Here is a 22,925-nt window from a genome sequence, read left to right on the forward strand (position 1 = left end):
GAGCTTGACACCAAACCAAACAAAACATGTTTGCCCTGCGACAGATGAGACAGAGAGCTGTACTGGTAGACAAATGAATCGGTCGTATCGTCAGCTCACAATGTAAAACCCCGCTAACCACCAGTTAGCCGCTAGACTAGCGAGTCTGACACAGAAACAAATACAGGAAGTAGTGCTACACCAGATCCTTACCGTCAGCTTAAAACACCCGTCCTGAAACAGAAATGAATACTAAAGGATCTGTGATTAAAAACTGAATTTCTATTATGTATTGTACAACTGCTTAACAAAAGCACAATCGTGCAAAAAAATATTTGTGTAGAAGAAAATCAAATAAGTAATTAGTGCTAACCACGACTAAAGCCAATTTTACTGTAAGCACCAGGCGTAAATCTTACTCAAGCAAACGTGAATTGGTCGACAGGTTATCTTTCTGGGGGATCTTTTTTTTTTTTTAATCTTTATGGCTGTGGAACCAATAGTGCCATCAGTAGCGTGGCAAATCAGGCTACCTGGAACCCGTGATGTCTGTTCCTGTGTTTCTCGGCGTGTTGCATGAACTTTCACCAGATTTCAGATCTGCGGTAAAACTTAGTGCTTAGAGGAAGGCTGTTTTAATCTTAGCTACCATGTAGTGAACTTTACACTCCAGTATACCTTGTTAGTTTGTATGGGTGTGTAACAAGATGAAAACACAATTCGCCAAAAGTTAGCTAACGTTCACGTAGCCTGATTCAACTTAGCAGCCCTTTAACTTCCATTGATAACCAAGCCACCAGCCCCTAACCTTAGTCTTCCTGACACTTCTGTAGAAATGGAATCCTTTATTAAAGTCACCAACCAAACCCAAGGAAGAGATCGTATTTTCAGGTAAGTGCACAAGTAACCGTTTTGTACTAGAGCTTGCATATTTCACAGTTGTTGTTGTTGTTTTTTTTTTGTTTGTTTTTTTTCTTCACGTCGTTTAGTTTAGCTTTTCGTTAACTTGGCTTGTTTTTAGGGCAACTCAGTATGCATGTGCCTTGGCAAAGTACGTGCTTCGCAATGATTCGACGAGAAAAGACTTACTGGTAAAACTGCGCAGTTTGGAGGCGAACATGAGCTCCGGACGAAAGCGTAAGTGTGGCGCGACCCCTACTGTGTGCTTTCAGGAGAAAACATCTAGTAAGGAGAATTTCCCAAAAAATTCAGAGCAATTCCATATCGTGCTCTTCTGCGTTAACCCCCTGACACTATTCATGTGTTCTGTGCACCAGGCTATTCCCCAATGAATGGGTTCACATGGAGCTGTAGTGTAATTAAAGTAATTAAGTGTGAATAGTGTCAATCAATGTAGAAATATTTTATTCCAAGTAATTTTGAGCATTAATATTGGTTAATATAATATTAAGTTTGGATGCAATATAAAGAACAACAAGTTAAAAAACTGCAAAACTACAAGATACAAGGATTTGGATAAAATAAGTAACAGTTTTATTTAATGAATTATTTTATTATAAGACACAAATATATATATCTATGTGTGTGTGTGTGTCATTATTAAAGTTGTGTTCATCTGGGATTATATTCCACTGATGATTTGAGTAAATTTGTGAAATGGCATCAGTCATACATCATTAAAAAAACAAGCCACCTGTGTTCTGTTCAGTTTTCAGGCTTGGCAATACTGTGAACTCCATTGATGCGGCCAAGAAAACTCTTTACCTATCTGACCCTGTGTTGCGTCTGTGCCTCACCATGGCCAATCTCAACCGCGCCCTTTATTTCATTTGTGACAACGTGCTCTGGGCCAGGACTCTTGGCCTCATCCAAGGTATCGACAAGGACCGCTGGAACCTTAATGCTAACCGATATTACTTTTTTTCTTTGGTGATGAATCTCACAAGAGATGCCTATGTGATTGTTCAGCTCATGGTGCAGAGGTCTCGGGAGAGGAAATTTCAGCAAAAAGTCAACCAGCATCTGAATGGCAGTCCTGATGTGGCTTGTGTTATTATTCCCCAGCTCGATGCATTTCTGTTTCTGTTAATTGAGAGCCTCAGAAGTCATCCAGCCGTCGCTCTTGATACGCTCAAGAATGTGTGCGATCTTTTTATTCCACTTGACAAGCTGGGAATTTATCAAACAAATGCAGGAATCATAGGGATGTGTGGACTTGTGTCTTCCCTCATAGGGATTCTGTCAGTCCTGAAGCCCAGTTTAAAAATAAAACCATGAGATGAGAATAGAAAAGAAAAGACTAAAAGCTTCAGTCAGATAGTGCTGTTGAGAGAATTTTGAATCAATATATCAGGATAATGAATAATGAACGTTTGCTTCATATGTGGAGGCAAATAACTAGAAGGTCTTATATGGGGGTGGGGGAATAAAATTAGATGTGCCCTCTAGTGGTTTAAGTGGAATTTCCAAAACCTCTGCATAAGTCAATGGTTGAGAGAGTTATTCAGAGTGGTTTGATGTGAAATGGGCCATTGTAAGGAACCGTACTCTTTTCTTTACAATGGTGGTGGATATAAACTAGGAGTTTGCTTCATAACAACTAAATAGTTTTACTTACTATGCAACCCACCAGTGACCAGTAAAATAGTGCTAAATCTTAAACCTAAATCTTGTACAAATAGCCAGCTATCTACAGAACTATGGCTTTGTTTTGGTATCTAAAAAAAGTTTTGCATTTCATTATTTTACAGCTTAAGTAAAAGGGAATGGGAATGGGATTTAGTGCTTCAGAACTAAGGACACTAAGGACTAAAGACAACGTTTCACAACAGAACATGACATTGCAAGCTGGCCAAGACACTGTGTTGTTAATATTCTTTGTTATTTTCCTCATCCATACTGCTTTCTGAAACTGTAGTGTGAGGAACAATGCACTTTTAAATGGGACCTTTTGTAACTGATCTTTTATAGTGATTTGGTACTAATAAGAAAGTTTAACATTACTGCGTGTCATCATTACACAATGTTACAATAATTTTCCCCCCATATGAATTGAGTACAATGCAAATCAAATGTCTTTTTTTTTTTTTAGTTTAACAGATGAGCCTAATAAGAATTCTGAAGCTATTAAACACTATTATTAATACTACTTTTATCTATTGAATAACTTGTGCAATGCATTTCATGGAAATTGAGAATAATTTCATGCAGTTCTTACAGATGCTTTAAAATGGAAAACGGTATTTATCTTGGCATAGTTGAATAAATTTGGTACATGGAAGCGACCTGAACCACTGCTGTCTCTTCATTTAAAAGCAAACCTGCATAACTGAAACAGGGCTGTAAAACAGGCCAATTCTAAAACCCAAAAACCTGTTACGCAACAGTCTGCAAAATACCCTGTAGGTATTTTAAATGAGAGCATCTCTAAGGTCATATTTATCAATTCTATACTTAAGACAGTTCAGGACTTTTTTTACAATGCATTTAAATGCGGTCCAGTTTATTTAAGGCATCTACATCAATACATGAAGTAGCCCCATGAAGGAAGAACATCAGAATATAATAATAATAATAACAAACAAACAAAAAAGACTATGCTATTTTGGCAAATCTATCAGCTTCCACACAGATAACAAATTTGGACTGAGAAGTAGACAGAACTAACACTGCAGGGACATAAATAACAACTTAGCAGTCTCCATAAGAGAAATATCAAAGCACAAAACTTACAAAATACTTTCAAAAATGCATGTTAAGCAAGACGGTAGAATTAGCAGACCCCTGATTATGATGACTTGTTCATCAACATACAGGAACAATCCACTGGTCCACAAGACTTCTTGGTGTTTGGTTTAGTTCATTAAAAAGAACCCAATTAAGGGGCAACAGCAACTTTCAATGGGAGGATACTACCAGGTGTCACACACCTGAGAATAAATCAAAATGTGTTGGATATAAAATCAAACTTAATATCAGGGTTTAGAGCAGGTACTGTATGTCTAACCCTGCTTCCAGAGAACTGTCCTTTTTGCAACTGGAACTCAACTAGAACATAGACTACGTAAGCAAAATAAGCAAGATCTTCAGGAGCAATACTTGTGTAAAAGGTGCTACTTGGGATTGGAAGTAGTAGGATGGCAGTTCTCTAAAAGCAGGATGGGAGGTGCCAGTTTTAGAAGTTATAAACCTTTATCAAAGAAATTGAACAGTGAAAGTGACCATCATACATCCCAGTTGTTTAAGCAACTTAATGGATAACACTAACAAAATAAAGACAGGTGGACTAGAAGGCTTTTCCCCCTCTTTTTTGCATCATGAAATATCTGTCCTATAAGAGAACAGATGTGACTCAATCACTATAATATTACAAAAACCTTTACAGACATTGGCTCAAAAAAAAAAAAAAACAAATGCCAAAAAAAAAGATATTTCGGAAGACAAAAACAAGCCAAAATTTCATTAACACCTGAAAATGAATGTGCTTTAAAACATGATTGTGTATGCTGTGGAGTATAATTATAATAATTCTAATTTTTTAAGGACACAATGTGCTGTAGTGGTTTGAGCACTGGACCCTGGACACAATTCATGGAAATCCTACCACGGTGGTACCCTTTTGCTCCCAAACATAGATTAGGTCTTGTGTTGTACCAAATAAAACTGACAAAGTGCCCAATTAAAATTATTCTTGACTGCTTTTTGGTCCAGTGCTAGGCTTAACCTGAGTCTTGCAATTTGGCTCCAAGTATGAGATCAAAGGGATTTATAACTGCTCCTCGATAAGAGTTTAAAACATACTTGTCCCAAAGTTACATTACATTATTTCTGTCTGAAACGGATCTCAGATCATATTATATAGTAGTAAGACCTAAATGCAGTGTGTAAAAAGCAGGACTGTTGAGATTTAAGGCCCTTCCCTATATTTAGCAAGGATGGTTCAATATCGAATATCTGTTTTCATATCCAAAAACTAACATCCAAGAAAGTGCACCCTGATGCTCCACAGAATTTGTTAGGGTTGCGCCAGATCATCTATATATTTCACGCTTCCCTTATTCTATCCAGTGATTAAAACCCTCTGTTATAGAAGTCATGATCTTACAAGTTTACAAATGTACATTCTGTAAAATAGCAAAATAGAATTTGTGCACAGAGACACAGCAGGAATCTTCCTTATTGTCCAGTCACTATGATTGTACCATAGAATGAGCCCATTGCCCTACAATACAAGGGGTAAGTCGAGAGTTTATGCATGTTGCATTGGGGGGGGGGGGGGTTTGGCTTAAGACACGTCTCTCCATGTGTACCCTCAAAATCGCACCATTGCAACACTTCGCACACAGTCAACAAAAGAAATGGAAAAAAAAAAACCTTAAAGGGATTTTATTCACGAGTTGGAGGTCTCGGCCTGTGTGGGAAGGTCTGACGCTGATGCTAACTTCACCACCATTTGTGCTGAGGAGGAAGTGTATATGCTTCTTCCGGTTCTTTTAAAAGGAACCAGATTTACTCCTTCTTCATGTCCAGTGAGGAGTCTTTTGGTCCATACGGCCAGCCAAGTAGGAACAGCCAAGCACTAGGAGGGAGTTTGAGTGCGATCATAGTCTAGAATTAGGCCTTTGATGTGAGACAGTTTCTGATGGAGATACTCGCAACGTTTCTTCTCTTCCCGGTAGCCAGGACATTTCTGTAACATGAGAGGAAAAAAGGGCCTTCAATATTCATCAGAAATAAGAAACATTTAAGATGGAATCATTCAAAATGCAGTGCTAAGACTCATACACTTCTCAACCTCCAGTTCAATTTTGAACAGTTCAATTCAGTTCAAAAAGTATAAATTAAAAGTGTATCTTAATTTAAAATTAAAATACTTGTTAGTTTAGGTTTAGGTTCAGTTTCGTAATGGAAAACTGGCTCTTAAATCATCAGTTTTTGCAAGAACATGCTTCAGATTCTTACCTTCTTATATTTCCTATACTTCTCCAGTATTTGCTCCTCCATAACCTGAAAGGTTGACAAACAATCTGGATATTATTTATCTTAAAACTTACTGGCCACATAGCTAGCTTACTTCATTTTGATCTAAGGAATTCTAAGGTGCTCATTTCCTTACTTTGTACTCGTGAGTACCAGGTGATAGTGTCTTTATCTTGGACCCCAACTGGACAAACATTTCAGTGACACTCCCAATCCTCTCATGAAGGTCTCTGTACTCATCATACTCAGCACAGAAATCCTCCTTGTAGTGCTGCCGCTGTTCCAAGTCAGTTATAGTGTTGTATTTTCTGGAGACACACAAGACAATAAGCTTGAGACAACCATAAACTGAGAAGGCACTTGGAAATGCATATGGCTCAGTTCTACCAAGTCACCGACAGATGGCACTGTAGCCCAAAGCAAATTTGGATCATTTTCCAACAGCCAAATGAGTTTCATATTGTGAGGATTTTCTGCTGGAGAGTTGGGATTTTATGTTTGAGTTGTGCAATATCATGTCTCATGGTGAGGTATAAATAGAAAATTACAGCCTTGGAGTTTTGTCATTTCCCCTCCCTTTAACCTCTACAGCTGTTTAATGGGTACTGGCATTATATACATGTATGAAGGCTAGGAATCTTTTTTCCTCAATTCATTTGGCTTAGAAGCTAATTGAGCCACTCTTAGTAACCTAAGAGTGTGTAGTCAGCTAGCACCTGCAAAAACCAAATCACTCAAATACACAGATGTGCTTGGAGAACCAAGAAGATCCTTGTAGATGCTTGTTTTTTTTTTTTTTACAGTATACAATTAGGCTTTGATTCACTTTGATTCATTTTGATAAAGCAAATCGACACAAGAAGCCAATCTCTGTACTATTGAATGGTCCCAAGTGTGGCATGCAGTTAGTTCTGAACTTACAATAAATAGTCTGGCAGCTCTTCCGATGAGGCACGGGTCACAGGTGTGTTGGGGCCCTCATGGTCTACACATATACAAACGAGAGAGAAAAAAGAGGTCATTGTAAATCTAACAGTGCAACTGTGATCAAACACCCATGCTATTATAGCAGTTGTTTAACAGCAACTTTTATGATAAAAGAACTGCTGCTGAAAGACTGCCCAGCTTGGGTGGTTGTACTTTGGTAGGAATAGGAAGTCTTGCCATGCCGGTTTGTCCTCAGGGCTGTGGGTCAGCCAGCTGTTATTGAGTCAATCATCAACCGAGCAGAGGCTGGCTGCCACCATACATGCACAAACACACAACTGAACAATTACAGTGGCAATGCTGTTACATACAACTTAATCAGAGATATGCCCTGACTTGTTCTTCATTTGTCTTTGACTATGTCTCTCAATAGAACGCTGATGTCCTACTAATGATTGTGTGATCGTTTACACACCAAGGGTAGGCTTGTTCTTCTCAGATCACAAGACAGACCCACCTTCAAGATTTTCCTGGTTATGCTTTAGGTCAGGGCTAGTCTCCACCCATTCAGGTTTTAAGCGCTCACGCTCCTTTTCTTTGTGCTTCTTTGACTTCTTTTTCTTGTGGCTCTGGCAGTTGGCTAGCTGGTGTTCGGTGCGAATAGGTAGTTCAGTCCTTGGGGTTTTAGGGCTGGCCGAAACAAGAAACTCTGATTTATGGATACCATTAGCTTCATTACATTTGTGCCGTAGGTAAAGGCCATTGGAGCTCTCCTGAACACTGTTGTTGTTGGTCCTCTCATGTTCTGTTTTGTTTAGTGAACTGGAGCTTCCAGGGTCAGAGAAATTGTGGCCCATAGAGGAGCCAAGATGTCCACTGGAAGGAGTTTGCAAGGGCAGGTGCTGGTCTAGTAATTTCGGCTTCTTTGGTGTCAGACTTTCCAGGTGTTCTGAAGGCACTGGACGTTTCTAGGAGCAGGAGTAGAGGAGACAAAAATGTAAATGTCACAGGAAAACAGATGACCACATTAAAACTACAGTGCAGGCCAGGAGACTAATTGGCACTTGAGAAGCAGTAGCAAGTGTCTCTAGCGTGCCCATCAATAAAAAGCAGATGGCACCACATGACACAGTGTAAAGTCTAGTATTTTAGACCATTTTAGTTATTTTAGACCATGAAAGAACATAACAGAAGCATGGATCACACACACCAGGTGTGCAGAAGGAGAGTAACACCACTAAATCAACCTGATTGGAAAAAAAAATACAGAAAAACAAGCAGTTATTGTAATATGTGCATACTCACCACAGAGATATTCTTCATTGGGCTTAGCTGGGATGGAGAATCCCCTGTGGTTTTGTGGAATGAATAGTTGGACTGGAAGGTCTTCAACTGGCTACTGCTGTTAAGAGGCTGAAGCTTTCTGCAGGATCAGATGTACAAACATGCATGTTGCTATAGTTGTTATTCCACACAAACTAGCCATTCACTTGTACGTTAGAAAAACATTATCAACTGCACAAATGCACACAAGGTAATAGTTAGAATTTCCAGTAAGCTATGAAAAAGCCAGGCTGTGCTTTCAGGGAACTGAAAATTAAACAATAATCTGGGCTAGCGCTATGAGGAGGACCAATGTCCAGGAATTATAAAAGTAATCACACACATGGACAAAATTGTTGGTACCCCTCGGTTAATGAAAGAAAAACCCACAATGGTTACATGAAAAACTTGAATCTGACAAAAGTAATAATAAATGAAAGTCCCAAAGTTTCTGGGAGAATGTCCTATGGACAGATGAGACAAAAAATAGAACTTTTGCCAAGACACATCAGCTTTATGTTCACAGACGGAAAAATGAGGCAGATCAAGAAAAGAACACTGTCCCTACTGAGAAACATGGAGGAGGCTCTGTTATGTTCTGGGGCTGCTTTGCTGCATCTGGCACAGGGTGTCTTGAATCTGTGCAGGGTACAATGAAATCTCAAGACTATCAAGGGATTCTAGAGAGAAATGTGCTGCTCAGTGTCAGAAAGCTTGGTCTCAGTCGCAGGTCATGGGTCTTGCAACAGGATAAGGACCCAAAACACAGCTAAAAACACCCAAGAATGGCTAAGAGAACAACATTGGACTATTCTGAAGTGGCCTTCTATGAGCCCTGACCTAAATCCTATTGAACATCTTTGGAAGGAGCTGGAACGTGTCGTCTGGAAAAGGCACCCTTTAAACCTGAGACAACTGGAGCAGTTTGCTCATGAGGAGTGGGCCAACATACCTGCTGAGAGGTGCAGAAGTCTCATTGACAGTTACAGGAATCGTTTGATTGCAGTGATTGCCTCAAAAGGTTGTGCAACAAAATATTAAGGGTACCATCATTTCTGTCCAGGCCTGTTTCATGAGTTTATATTTTTAAATAATTCTGTTGAAGCATGGTTGAAAAGCAATGTCTGACTTTCAATGGTTCATTTTCATAGCATTTTTATTTATTATTACTTTTGTCAGATTCAAGTTATTTCTGTGACCATTGTGGGTTTTTCTTTAATTAACCGAGGGGTACCAACAATTTTTTCCATGTGTGTATTTAGGCTTTGCTGTTCTCGTTGCACGTTCACGACACACTCTTTCACACTCACTCTTGCCCACACCCTAGTCAGAATGTCGGGGCTTGTTAGTTTGGTCCTTCCTTGCTAGGCTGAGTCCAGCTGCTACTTGCATGTTTCCGGGTAGCTGATAAAATCTGCAGTGGAACAAGCGCTGGCTTCGCTGATGTCCAGCAAAGAGAACAATAGTGCCAGACGCATTCTCTCTCCCCGAACGCTCTCCTCTGGCAATCTGCTTCCTACAGCTCTTTCCTCAGATAGAGCAGCCCATTATCTAACCAAGGGATCGTTCCTCCCCTGCGACCTGTTCTGGAACCCCCTTACTGTGACCTGAGAAACCCACTGGTTAAAGTGCAGAGTGACTAAAGCAAAGGAAAAACTCACAGGGTGGCCAGTGTATTACTGGATGAAAGTTCCTTCAAATCTGGCTACATTGTGTAAGCCTAACTCTAGGGGTTTTAAAAAACCCTTGTCCATTGCAAGAGCAATGCTAGAACAAAACTGCCTCCCTCCTAGTCCTGCTTCTGGAAATGGGTAGATAAAGGGTAAAACCAGAGGAATGAAGTGTGTGAATACTCAAAATAAGTGTGGCAAGCTTCCCAAACGGCACCACTGCGAAAGTCCTTTTCCCCATCCTGCTGAAATTTACAGCAGGTAATGCTATTTCCCCTGTTGTTTCTTTGTAGAACACTGTTTCAGAAGCTCTCAGCATAATTCCACTTCACAATGCCATGTGGAAAACTGTGCAAACTATTACTCTGGCAGGCCTTTTAAACTGATCATATATGCTGGGCTTGGAATTTAACAGGGCCCCTCAATGTGTCAGCGCAGTGAACTTCAGGGACAAGGCTACAAGGTGCTAGCTATAGGGCTGAAACAAGCAGTCATCATTCCCCAAAGCTCAACCGAAGCAATCATTCCATTACAGAAGCTTAGGAGGTCAAACCCAGATATGCCTTGAAGCCTCATAGAGGTTCCATACAAAAGCAGCATTTATGTTTATTTAGGCTAAAATGACAGGACACAGTGTTAATGCAAACTCTAAGTAAATGCTGAGCTTCTGATTAGGAAAATAGCAACTGCAGGGTAATACCAAGACGAAAGGTTTGCTAACCTGGATAGAAGCCTGTGGATAAGCTGCTTCTCCTCTTCCAAGTAGCCAGGCCAGTCCCTCTGAATATGCCTGTAGAAGTCATCTCTCAGAGTGAAGCTATGGTCTTTAGGATTTAGTTTTGCCACCTAAAGAGAAAGAGAGAATTTATTTGTGATGGCTGCTAGAGCCTGTTCAAATCACACTTGACCTGCTGGGTTTTTTAAGATTGTCCGGCTTTAGAAGAAATTAGAAGAAAAAGAATATTATACAAGACTGGTAAAAAATTTGTTGTGCATGGTATCTCCAACAAATCCCCCAAAAAAACCATACAAAAAAGTGAAGTGTTTTGTTTTAAAAGTGTATTATAGAAAACATGCAAGTTGAAAGGAGCTTACATTCAGTGCATTCAGTGCGTTATATGCTGATCTTTACAATTGTAGACTAAAAACCTAAAAGTGACCCCAAAACACCAATTTGGTTCTCTAATACTACATGCGTTATATCCAGTGGATCCACCCAACCCTCCCCCATCCAAACACAATCCCTTCCTACAAATGTGATTAAAGCAATGGTCTAATTGCGGCTGCCAGCACCGTAGTCTCCCTCTGATTACTATACTGAGTCTCCCAAAAAAAAGCAAGAAAAATGTACACCAAATAAGACAGATGAGCTCCATTACATTTAGCCTGTAAAGGTGCCTTTTATCAGCTGCCTGGAGCCAATGTCTATTGTTTCAGTATTGAATAAAGATCAGTCACAGTCATTTGGAATTAGAGAATAAAGTCCTGATCCAAGATTACTAATGTGAAAAATAAGTATAGATGATGTTCTTAAATTTATTGCAGTTATTAATAGTAATTCACAAACCCCAAACATATGCATGCATATGTCAGGCACTTGGTATTGCGCCCTCCCCCAGGGCGATCCCGAGCCACCGCCCACAGGCCCAAATAAGGACTTCCTCCTCTGTTCCACCTTGTTTGTCTTCATGTGTGTTCGGTTCTGTTCACTTGTGTTGATTCATGTTTATTTGTGATTGTTCATTGTTTCTTGGTTTTGTTCTTGTGGGACTGGGGGTACTTAAGGAGCTTCAATCCCTTGATTCTCTGCCGAGAATGTATTCATTTGGAATCTCTAGTACGCCCTGAGGTTCCTCACACGTTACTGGCGTGTTCAGGTCAGCTCTAGTTCTCGACTCACGTTCAGGAGTGATCTCCCGTCAACTCTCGTGGCAAGCGATGCACGCTTGCTTCCCAGGTTTCCAGGCGATCCACGTTCAAGAAAGGCGATCCACACTCACGGCAGCACGCTGCATATTCAGGTTAGGTCGGCCTTGCCGTTTGGTCTAGCGGCTAGTTCCCCAGCTGCCCCTCTTTTGTTTATAGAGTGCGGCTCTAGCCTCTGTTCACTTTAACGCCCCGTAGCCCAGACTCTGCCTATAGGTTTTCGTTCAGGTTCCCTATTTGTTTTTCCCCTCTGTATTCCTTTAACTCTAGCTCAGCTCCCGGCTCCTCCCAGTCCCAGGTTTGTTGTGTTTGCCATTTTGGTTGTCACGTTCAGGTTCTGTTTCTTGTTTTACCCCTAGCTGCTGCTCACGTTTTTCATACCCCTGGTGTTTGTGCTCGTTTTGTTTAATAAACTTGCTTGCTTTGTATCCATCTCTGCGTGTGTTCATCCTTCTTGGTCTGGCTGTACACGCCATGACAGCATCATAAAAGAAAATTATAAAATAATTATAGGGATTATATTAAGTTAGATAATAGTAACGGTACACATTACATAGTAACAAATAACTGATGTCTGCTGAAGTCATTATCTTGCAGTGTCTTATTACATCACTTTATGTTTACCAATTATTTGGTTCCTTCCAAACAAATGGTGGCATATAGTAATTGTACACTTTGGAATACGGTCACTGTTTTTTAGTCAAACATCTTAGCTGTCCAGCTGTTTGAAAGAGAGACACTGATGTAAACAGTGCCATGGAACACACCTTTATGTCTTCATGTCTTTCGTTATTGTCTTATGTCTTATGTTCTTTCTTCTTTCTTCTTTATCTCAGTCTTTTATTAATTACTAATTTTGTAAAGCTGCTTTGTGACGACAACAGTTGTAAAAAGCACTATACAAATAAATCTGACTTGTCTTGACTTGACTTTAGCATGCTGGAAGCTGAAGTGGCCACACAACTTTTTCCACCCTCACAAAAAGTGAAAAACCCACATACGTTCTGGCTCTGTGTCATCCTGCTTAAAGTGAGTGTGCATGTGTATGTGTTTATGCATTTTACCTCTTCTAACACAGAGCTCAGGTCAGCTTTGTCCTTGGGACTTGCTCGCTCTCTCTCCAGCCACAACAGCAGCTCAGGTTTCTTGTATGGCTTTAGAGCCAGCAGGTGAATCACACGCTCTCTTAGGGGTCTGTGGGTCACTGCGCTGGGAGCTGTGCTCCTCTTGTTGCTAGGTGAATGTCTGTTAGCACCATCGAAGGTCCCTGGCAGCCCCTGCTTCCTCTTAATCTTAACGCACTTACCTAAACACAAAAGGAAACACCATGCAAAAAGGAAATAAAATGACCATTTCCTAATCTCTCAAAAGCCAAACAATCAAATTATTATATGGATACATTTGTGGCCTATTGCAAAGACGGTTTTGAAGTTATTAGAAAGTGTTTTAAATTGAGACAATACAGCATTAAATTTGACACAGGAAAAGACAAGGGATTATTGCCTAACCCAAGTACTTCTTTAGGACTGAAAATAAACCGAGTGCACCGCAAATAGTCTGTCGCCTCTAGGAACGATCAAATCCCTTAACTTGGGTTATGCAAAACAAGAATGATGGGGGTGGAGAAAGGTTGCAAGGTAAAAGAAGACTGAGGGAGGTAGGGACTTAACAAGAATAGAGAGATACAGTAAGAAAGAAGGTAGTTTGAAGCCCATGGCGTGTCTGTCACACACACAGTAAAGCAAACAGGGCAATGTCGACCCACTTCAGGAAATATGACTTTTAAATAAACAAAGCCCGGCGGAACTAATACTCCGGAGACGCCATGCACCGAGCGACTAGAGAGTGTGAAACAGCTCTAACTGTAAAGGGAGCTTACTTCTGTGCAAACAACACAGCCATGGAAACTGGAGGAGCTCAAACAGAGCCCCCCAAACTCTCCGCCTCCATCTCTGTCTCTCTCTGTCCCCCTCCCTTCCTCTCCCTACCTCTCCCTCTGCTTTCCTCCCTACCTCATCCCTCCCTCTCTTTACCAGTGGGCTAATTCACCTGGAACCTGGCCAGAAGGCCACAGCAGCGTTGACAGATATCAAGCAAGTCTAATCTCATTAAGTAGTTTAAGCCGTGCTCTGAAGGTTGCTGTAAGAGCGAGAGAAGGACAGCCAGTTTGCAGAGTGGGCAACACATGTCCCGTGCTCGTACACATGTATTTTCTGTTTCTGATTGAAGTTTTAGTAGCTTTCACATGAAGTGCAACTGTCCAGGAATTTAGAGAAACATTCAAAAACACATCTAATTTCAAACATTTGGTCATTTTGTCATGTCATGGATAGTCTTTGGGCAAGACACCTAACGCTACATTTGCCTACCTGTGTGACATTATTAAAAAGTAAGTCACTCTGGATAAAAGTATGCTATAATGTTATAAATGTTAATAGTAAATCTAAATGATGGCATGCCACTTAAGCAGTATACTCTACAGATCTGAATAAAAACTGACATTACATACTATTCCCGATGGTGTAAAAATGGTGCAGCGTCACTTTGGAACTTCCCAAAATCAAAACTTAACATTTGCTACCAGATAGTATGGCAAATGTGCACACTATGCTTTAAAGTAAGTACTGTTATGTGATTGTTGCTAATATGTGCCAGTGCTAACAGTTCCTGACTAGAACTTAAAGTACATACTGGACTGTATATAATACCATGGACAGTCTGAGAGAAAACAATGTGCCCATTTATGAGAAACATTTTTGCATCACAAAGTTCAAGATGTTGGCAAACAAGCAAGAGAGAACTGAATTCCTTGCAACGCCTTAGCTTGTTTAATGATTTAGCACTTTTCTGCCTGATTCACAATCAGACCTCCATGTGCATTCAGTCCTTTATACTGGTGGTGGGCTACTGTCTGTGTATTTACATTACTCTCTACCACTTCCAGAAAAAGAATAATGTTTATTAAACCTGAAAATAAGCATTTTTGTAATACAAGACACATGAGTGCATATACATCCAAAAACAAGCTTCCTGTCCACTCAAATCATACAGTAGGTCTCCTCAGACTATTGACTTGGTATACACAATGTATCTTCTGTATACATCTACATAGCTGGGCACAAAAAGTCAAATATAAATTTTATAAATATAAAATATTTCATTTGCTGTGTACAATCTCATCATGCAAAGTGATACTGTACTGACCTCAAAGACAGCCCAGGCCTCTATAATCAAGCTTGCTCTGGAATACCTGCCATACATTCAAAATCACCCTGCTCCAGAATCTGTGATTGCAAAAGCTGCATTTAGAAACACGCTGAAGATAAGCATACCATTAGTTTGCCACAGAAATACAGGGCGCCGCCGCAAGAGGCTTCTCTGCCTGCGACCCTTTTATTCTGCAAGAAAAAATGACCACAGTTCACTGCAAGGCGCTGGTTCCCTGTGTACTGCTGGAACATACACAGTCAGCAGATCAAGCCTGGCTTTGATTACAAAACCAGCTACATCCATCATTGTTTCAAAGAAAAGCCAGAATCTCTCCTACTAAAAAGATTATGTATTATGTTCATGAAGACACAAAGAAATAACTCCTTGCGTGCCCCCTCCAAGATAGTGTATGTCAAGCCATTCCAGGCACACAAAGACAAGGACAAATCTTGTCCATTTCAACCTCCTCAGGGGGAAACCATGGACTTCGCTTCAAAGACAGTGCCCATGTATAATTTAACATTTCTACAGATGAAAACTTTGATTTGAAATTGATTTCCAGCCATGGTAATTAAAATCCCAGGCTTAGCTTCATCCGCATAGCATGACACTTGTTAGCTTCCGACAATCTTAGCCACATTAATGGAGCAGATCTCTGGCTCCATGTCTGTATATAGTGGAGCAAAAAGGGTTAAAGATAGACAAGGATGGGAAGATCCCGCTGCAAACATGCTTTTATTTATCACTGGCAATCTAACCTAACAAATTGACCATAGTGACCATCATTAGGGTAAAGCAGTTTACACATTTGTTGGTATTAGAGAAAATAGAAAGGTCAATATAAAAGATATTCCACTTCCAAACCAAACACTGAAATGGACACAAAACAAATACACTGTATCCTATATAAATATTTGCTATATACTTTGCGTCATACATAATAACTTAGTTCACTGTAATGCATGGTCTCTTGTGTCGTACTATTGTAATTAAGGACTGTTGATGCTCTGCTGTTAACAGCTAAAGAGATTTCCCCCACCTTGGTACTGTTTGTGTATGTACAATTGTGTGGACGGAAAGGGGTTTCTCCTTACTTGGATGCGTGGCCCCAGGTTTGATCTCAATAGCTGATCGACTCCAGATGTCTTTCTCCACCTGGGACATGCGCTCACGGGTCATCTGGTAAGAGTCATCCGTGGCACACACTGTGATCTTGTCCTGAATACTGCCCTGGCCCTCCAGGTGGTCCCTGCCATCCCTGAGGAAAGCCAATGAGTAAAATGTGATAAGATTTGGCTCGCTAGTACTATTAGGGACAACAGAAAAGGCCAGTAAACTCTGATTGTGGTACTGGAATACCCCTGCTCTGCACATTGCAGTGTTTTCTCTGCTCTAAACCAACTACTTCAACTCAAGGGCTTGTTACTTATTATTATTTTGATTATTTTGGATCAGGTGTGTTAGAGAACGGGGGGTGAACACACAAGCTATTACATTTAGACAGCTATTTGTCAGAATTTACTAATAAATAATATGTTTCTAATTACTTTCATTTTATGTATCTGTTGCACAACTTTAATAAAGCTTTGTGTGTTTGCTTTTCTACTCATGTATCTGTGGCACTGTTGGCCCTATTGTGCACAGTTAAACCAGAAAGTCAGTGACTAAATAATGACTAATGTCTTCAACCGGCTTGCTGGAATTGCTTTACATCCTCTTTTTCTACAAACCTATGTAAAACTATTCTTTCTGTTAGACAAGTAAAGTATTGTAGAGCCTACAAGCCTCCTTTGAGCTCCAGAACCAACAGATGTCCACTCGGGCTGTGGGTTGGGGAAAAACAGAATCCTCCAACATTAACACAAACACGGCGATGTAACTCAGGTCTATGGGCCAGTAAAGCGTTTGTCCTCGCAAAATAACGCCTCTGCTAAACATATTTAGCAGCACAGACATGCTTCAGATTACCATTTAATTTAAATGGTTAGATGAGCCTTTTCACAACGTACATATGATTACATCAATATGTCTGGGCCATTACATGCACATTACAGTTAGGTTTTAAATTTTAATTAAATAGTTTTAATTGGACTCAATTAACCACCCATGAGACAATACTAAAAATATGACAAAAGTAAATTATCTGTGGCAAGAAATAACTTGGTACATTTTATAGAGTGATCCACAGCAATTTGCACAGGACACTCAGGACAAATTAATTTCAAGTCACATTTCAAAATAAATTCCAGTGACAGCTGATACTGCATGATGCTATGAACGTTTTTTTAAAAGGTGCCATAGGGTGCATTTATTCAGTATTTTAATGTTTTTTTCATGTATAACTAGTAAGAATGTGTCTTTGATTGAGGTGAAAAATGCCCAGATATGTTTTTACAAACCTATTTTCAACCCTGTTATTTTGCCTCATAAAACATAAAAGGTTTCCTGTTATGGTTGGCTGCTGAAAAGACAATGCTTTACTCTGTATGGGTTTCCTTTGTCATTGTTGCATTGTTGATGGGGCATAAATAAAATGAACTTTTATGAAACTGTACCGTAACTGTCCCATTCTACAGCTCTGTTTGAACTATGTTTGAAGTTCACAGAAGTCACTTTCATGTACCCAACTCTCATGTACCCAAATCTACTCTTATTTAACTATGCCAACATGTTTTTCATTCTAAGGCACCTTTAAAAAATTGTAATTAATAATTGTGAGATCTGAGATTTACAGCCCTATTTTTGCTCATTCTGAGCCTTTTTGTTTTTACCACAAAAGAGACATTTAAAGTAGTTTTGTCTGAGGTTAGCCATCAACACTGCTTACCCTGAGACATACTGGTGAATACAGTCAAAGCTGGCTTGAGGTTTGTCCTTGCTGTCACTGGACAAATAGAAGGAAAATACACGTAGGGCATCAGAGGAATCCACAGTGGGGGCAGGAATCTTGATATACTGCAAAAAGTGAGAATTCTATTATGTTATGCCTAAGTTAGCATTTGTATCAGCATTCAATCATTAAGCTCTAAAACATTAAAATATAACATCTATCATAATATCCAAGCTGAACACAGGTGTGCTTTGATGTGTATATATATAATAAAGGTGATGACATGTCAATTGCCTGTTAAATTACAAAGCAACAGCTGCTCAACTTGAATTAAAAAGCTAGATTTTATTAGGAGCTCTGGCAGGGACGGTTTCATTTTTGTCACAGAATGAGCTTAGCTATTTTGAAAATCTTGACAACCCTAAGCTCACAGTTCTCACTTTATTAACCTAAATCTGACAAATGTCTTTGTTGATTTAATATGAGTATTTTTGGAGAAACTGAGACCCAACAGCTGAAAGCCACGTCTCCTCATGACAAAGTGGGTCTCAGTCTCCTGTCTGCAGCATGGGCTGTGTCCTTATACAGAATTACAACCATAACACCATCTTAAATGAGAGGAATGTGCTATTCTAAAATCAGTATTACCGGAGAGCATTTTGTTCCTGCTACTTCTGACAAAAAATAACTTTAAAACAACAGTACATGATATACAGTAGGATATTTGTGCACAGATGAGACTCTGTGTACTTGGTGGTTGGAGTGAGCATTGAGAGTGCAAGCAGTATGCTCAGTTGAACACAATATTCAAACTCTATTAAGGCTCAGAAACAAAAACAGGGTTTCTAAAAACTTACATGTGTAAATATGGGTCCAAAACACACACACACACGGCATCAGCATGTGGGGTCCACATGCATATATATAACAAGCACTTTGAATGTCTTTGTTCCTATAATTAACCATAACCTTAATTTGAGTAAGGAGAAAATGTTTGAACCCTTTAAGTTAAAAACAGATAATGGCTTTGTTAAAAAAAAAATGCCAGCAGCATTCTGTTGCTCATGAGATTGTAAGTTGTTTGCTGTAACCTTTTCTACACTGATGTTCTGAAATTACCAAAAACAAAATAGAGACATATCAAACTCACAACTGATTTACCTTTCAAAGCCTAACCTGTCAAAGACAACATTTTCATGACACTTTGTGTTTAACATAAATTACTTTGACCTTTTTGAAACCCACCATTTCCCAGGCTTGATATGCACTACATCTGTAGAGTAATCTGTATTGCCAGTTCATATCATAGTACATACAAACAGAAGTTCAGCTGCAATTTGTCTTCATTATGTATATTTTATTGGCTTGTTTCATTTTATTTCTGACAATGAAGTGTGTGTTAATAACTGGTATTACTGAAAAGCAGAGTTTGTACTGAATCAGAGCGTAGAATAATTTGAAAATCTAATATATAATAACCTCTAAATTAAATTACCACTAAATCCAGCCAGCCATTTTATCAACATATCAACATTTGTTGAAGTCTATCTCAGCCAAGGGTTTTGGAAGTAAAACAAGACACTAAAGCTCTGCTCTGTCCTGGGGCAGAGCAGACTTATGGTCACTTTCATTATTGCCCAGCAGTAGGTTTAAACTGTTATTTTGGATAAACTGCAAATTATAAGCAATTCTTTCATGTCAAGAAAGAATTTTTCATGGCAACACCAAAATAGGTCAACGTTACTTGGAGCCAAAGAAGTACTTCCAATTCCAACTTCCAACCCATTGGTGGAGTACATGTAAACCTCTAATTATCATTTATATCATGTGGTTTGCCATGACAAGACAGTGTCAAAACAGGGAAGGAAAACTACATTGGAGAAATACACAAACATGGGTTAATCATACAGCCTCAACACAAAGACAATTTTGTTTTCAAATCAAAGTCAAAGGTCCTTGCCATATGCACAATATAACAATATTCATATTCTTCAACAACATAACAGAGCAGCAATGCAAAACCGTAAGTATGGCTCCTAACTAGAAACACAAAACACAAAAAGGTGCTCACTACAGAGCTCTTGAACAATACTATTCTCTTTAAAAAAAAATGTTTAAACATTTGTTTAATGTTTAAAGCAATTGCATATTCTAAAGGGACGTCCCAGAAACCTAATTTTACTAATTAGAGAGAGTGAAATCCACATACAAATTCACTAGGCAACAGGTATATTGCAGCATCTTTAAAAACAGTGGTCCTTTTTAAAAATGGGAAATTGACAGGCGCTTTAATTGAGGTAGTGCCCTAGATCTGAAGAAAAAGATGTAACAAGCAAGGACTGGGCATTTAATAATAAAAATCTTGCAATTTCGTTTGGTTGGGAATGCAAGGGCACTGGAGTGCCTTACATTCTTAGCTACACCAGCAAAAGAAGGTGCCTGAGAACACAAACTTCATGTTCTTGAGTCCTGAGTTTAAAAGAAAAGTGTAATCTAATGGCTACGTCCTGTTTCTCTTGTGTCAGACTGATATATGTAAATGATCTCCATTGTGCCTTATTCAAAAAGCAACCTCGGCTAAAATACTCCTTATAACTATAGGAAGTGCAGTTTAGTTTCCAGAGATGGGTTGCATGGACTGGGGAGTGAATGGTACATTTGGAAACACTGTGTAATCATTCCAGATGTTTGCACATTACATCAAACTCATTTTTTATTGAAAAAAATATATATATTAGGCACTTTAACATTTAACACTTTACTGCACTTGAAGAAAAAAAAACTAACTGTATTAAACAAATTATCACACTTACACACTTACATAATAATACCCAAATGCTTGTATAAAAAAATATAAAATCTAACACTCTCGTTTATTTATACCTAAAATATCTGTCTCATATTTCAATCATTTAACACATTTAATAGAGGAAGACAGAGACATCCGTCAGGTAGTGTGGCCATAAGCCTTGTGGAGTCCATAACAGCATCTCTTCAAACAACCTCTGCCACCCCTCACCCCTCTCCACACACACAGACCCACACACTTTACTCTTCTTTTCTCTACACACAGCGCCACAGCGTCTGCCTTGTGCACCCAACCCCCATTCCCTACTAGGTGCTCTTTGTAGAATAAAAACACACACAGCCAAAACAACAACCTTTCGCAGCTACAGCTTCTCATGTCAGTAATGACCTATTTCTGTCCATGTCTCAGCAAGACAAAACTTGACATACCTAAACAGAAGTGTACATTGTCTTTTTTATGCTTATTAAGCATGGTCATCCTCTGCCTTACTGTGTTTAAGGGAACAAAAATGGCCACTTGTTAGTATAGTGTATTTTTTGTTCATCCACAGGTAGTGCTGGACAGTACATCTGTGCATAAAACAGTGGTGTCTTTGCTGTACCCAATGATTCTTACTGATGTAGCATGGTGTGCTTACTGGGTTAGTGAATCAAACAATAATCTGACACTGAGAAGGTGGTGGTGTTACTCACTACACTATACCACAACCTTTTCACCATGGTGTAAAAAACTGACACGTACCTGAAAAAGCATGTGCCATTCGCTGAGTGATTACTAAACACGAAGTATTAGAGCAGAGGGAGAGTGAAATTTCATCTTATATTCGCCTTCTGACAAATCACATTTAGTTTGAAAGGCTTTATAAGTATACACATGTTTTACATACATTTACGATTTCTGCAATTTGCACAATACAAATGTGTTTGGTGTATTAGAGCTAAAGTTACATGGTGGTGTTCTAGGCCCGGAGCGGCAATGACAGAAACGCTACTCTCAATATTAAAGTTCAGTAAATCATAAAAAAATATTTTCTGTTATTTAAGGTAAATTGCTACATAAATGTTGCTTGAAGAGAAACAAATAGAACAAAACATGTGGGGGTCAGGTTTAACATAGGTTTGACACTTAGGGAAACAAGAGTTCATTAACATTATTCATTCATAATTGTTTAAATGAAAAGACACAGAGTAGCAAAGTTATGGAAAGTAGTAGCTGATTTTAGCCACATTACAAGCAACAAGTCACTTAAACAGAGAAAGGGGATGGCTCCTATCTGTAGATCAGCATGTCATAGCATTGCAACGCAGACTCAATTTAGTATGAAAAAAATCCTTACTTAGAGGAGGGCACAAGCATAGATTTATAGTGCTAAGTCACCCCCAAAAATTTACAAAACCTCCCTACCCCCTACATCCATTGCCATTAAAGCGATGCATTCTTAAGTTAACACTGCCCCCCTCAAAGCTCTACCATGCATGCTTTGCATTCTAATTCTAATCAATGTCACTCGGGTCACTCCACTCCGAGAGTCACTCATGCACCCTTTTCCCCCTCTGCTGCTTCCTTTGCCATCTTCATAACGATATCATTTAACTTATTGGTTTACTTGTCTCCATGGCTGTTGGATCACATGCAAGGTCGCTATATATCGAGATATAGGGACCATAAAGCATGAAGAACTATTCTTTGGAGGGGTCTTTCTGACACTGTGGGAAAAGGGCACCTTGTAAGCATTTTAGTTTATCTCGCCTATTTGTTGTCTGAATAGAACAGATAATAAATTGAACTGAAAAAACAATTCCATCTAGGCACCTGCAAACAAAATTTGTATCAAAATTTACAGAACAGGATTGCGGTTTCCAAAACAAGCAGGCCCCGACATTCACAGTGACACAGTACTTGACACCTAGACAACATCATGTGGCGCTATTGCTGACTCATAGTAACTCCATGCTGAGTTGCGCAAGCATGTCCTTTATTGACAACCCATGGCTCCATGTAGGGATGAGGAACATGACGATTTTATTTATGTTTTTCTTGTAAGCAGTGTTTTATTGTCGAGACACAATGTGATTTCTGAAGATTTTGTGGAGATCATCAGCACATAAATAACAACCAACTGCATGTTTCATTACAAAGAGCCTAATTAGACCTGCTTCACTGAATTTAATGAAGCAAAAAAAGTCTTTAATAGCATTTGTTTTTAATCTGTCATGCCATAATATTATTATATCATAATATTATGTATTGCAAAACTTTCTTTAAAACTCATACATTAAGACATATACACATCATTGCAGCCAAATAGAAT

At 39.2% G+C, this 22,925-nt stretch overlaps 2 protein-coding genes across 2 annotated transcripts in view; one reads left to right on the forward strand and one right to left on the reverse strand.

The window, feature by feature from the left end:
• Positions 1–482: 482 nt before the first annotated feature.
• On the forward strand, positions 483–3,224 carry pex11a (peroxisomal biogenesis factor 11 alpha). Its single transcript, XM_072694512.1, has 3 exons — positions 483–870; positions 1,001–1,116; positions 1,649–3,224. The coding sequence occupies exons 1-3, from the start codon at positions 815–817 to the stop codon at positions 2,215–2,217; spliced, it is 741 nt and encodes a 246-aa protein (XP_072550613.1). The 5' UTR covers positions 483–814; the 3' UTR covers positions 2,218–3,224.
• Positions 3,225–3,425: 201 nt separating this feature from the next.
• Positions 3,426–22,925, reverse strand: part of LOC140574645 (RNA polymerase II elongation factor ELL2) — a 32,790-nt gene continuing 13,290 nt past the window's right edge. Inside the window, exons 3-12 of the mRNA XM_072694511.1 lie at positions 17,803–17,930; positions 16,070–16,233; positions 12,830–13,071; positions 10,561–10,685; positions 8,152–8,269; positions 7,364–7,814; positions 6,841–6,904; positions 6,056–6,227; positions 5,902–5,946; positions 3,426–5,629 (exon numbers count right to left, since the gene is read on the reverse strand). Coding sequence (XP_072550612.1) covers positions 5,519–5,629; positions 5,902–5,946; positions 6,056–6,227; positions 6,841–6,904; positions 7,364–7,814; positions 8,152–8,269; positions 10,561–10,685; positions 12,830–13,071; positions 16,070–16,233; positions 17,803–17,930 — 1,620 coding nt within the window. The 3' untranslated portion in view covers positions 3,426–5,518. The remainder of the gene's footprint in view (positions 5,630–5,901; positions 5,947–6,055; positions 6,228–6,840; positions 6,905–7,363; positions 7,815–8,151; positions 8,270–10,560; positions 10,686–12,829; positions 13,072–16,069; positions 16,234–17,802; positions 17,931–22,925) is intronic.

Source organism: Salminus brasiliensis, chromosome 13 (genome assembly GCF_030463535.1).
Source record: "Salminus brasiliensis chromosome 13, fSalBra1.hap2, whole genome shotgun sequence".
Classification (NCBI taxonomy): domain Eukaryota; kingdom Metazoa; phylum Chordata; class Actinopteri; order Characiformes; family Bryconidae; genus Salminus; species Salminus brasiliensis.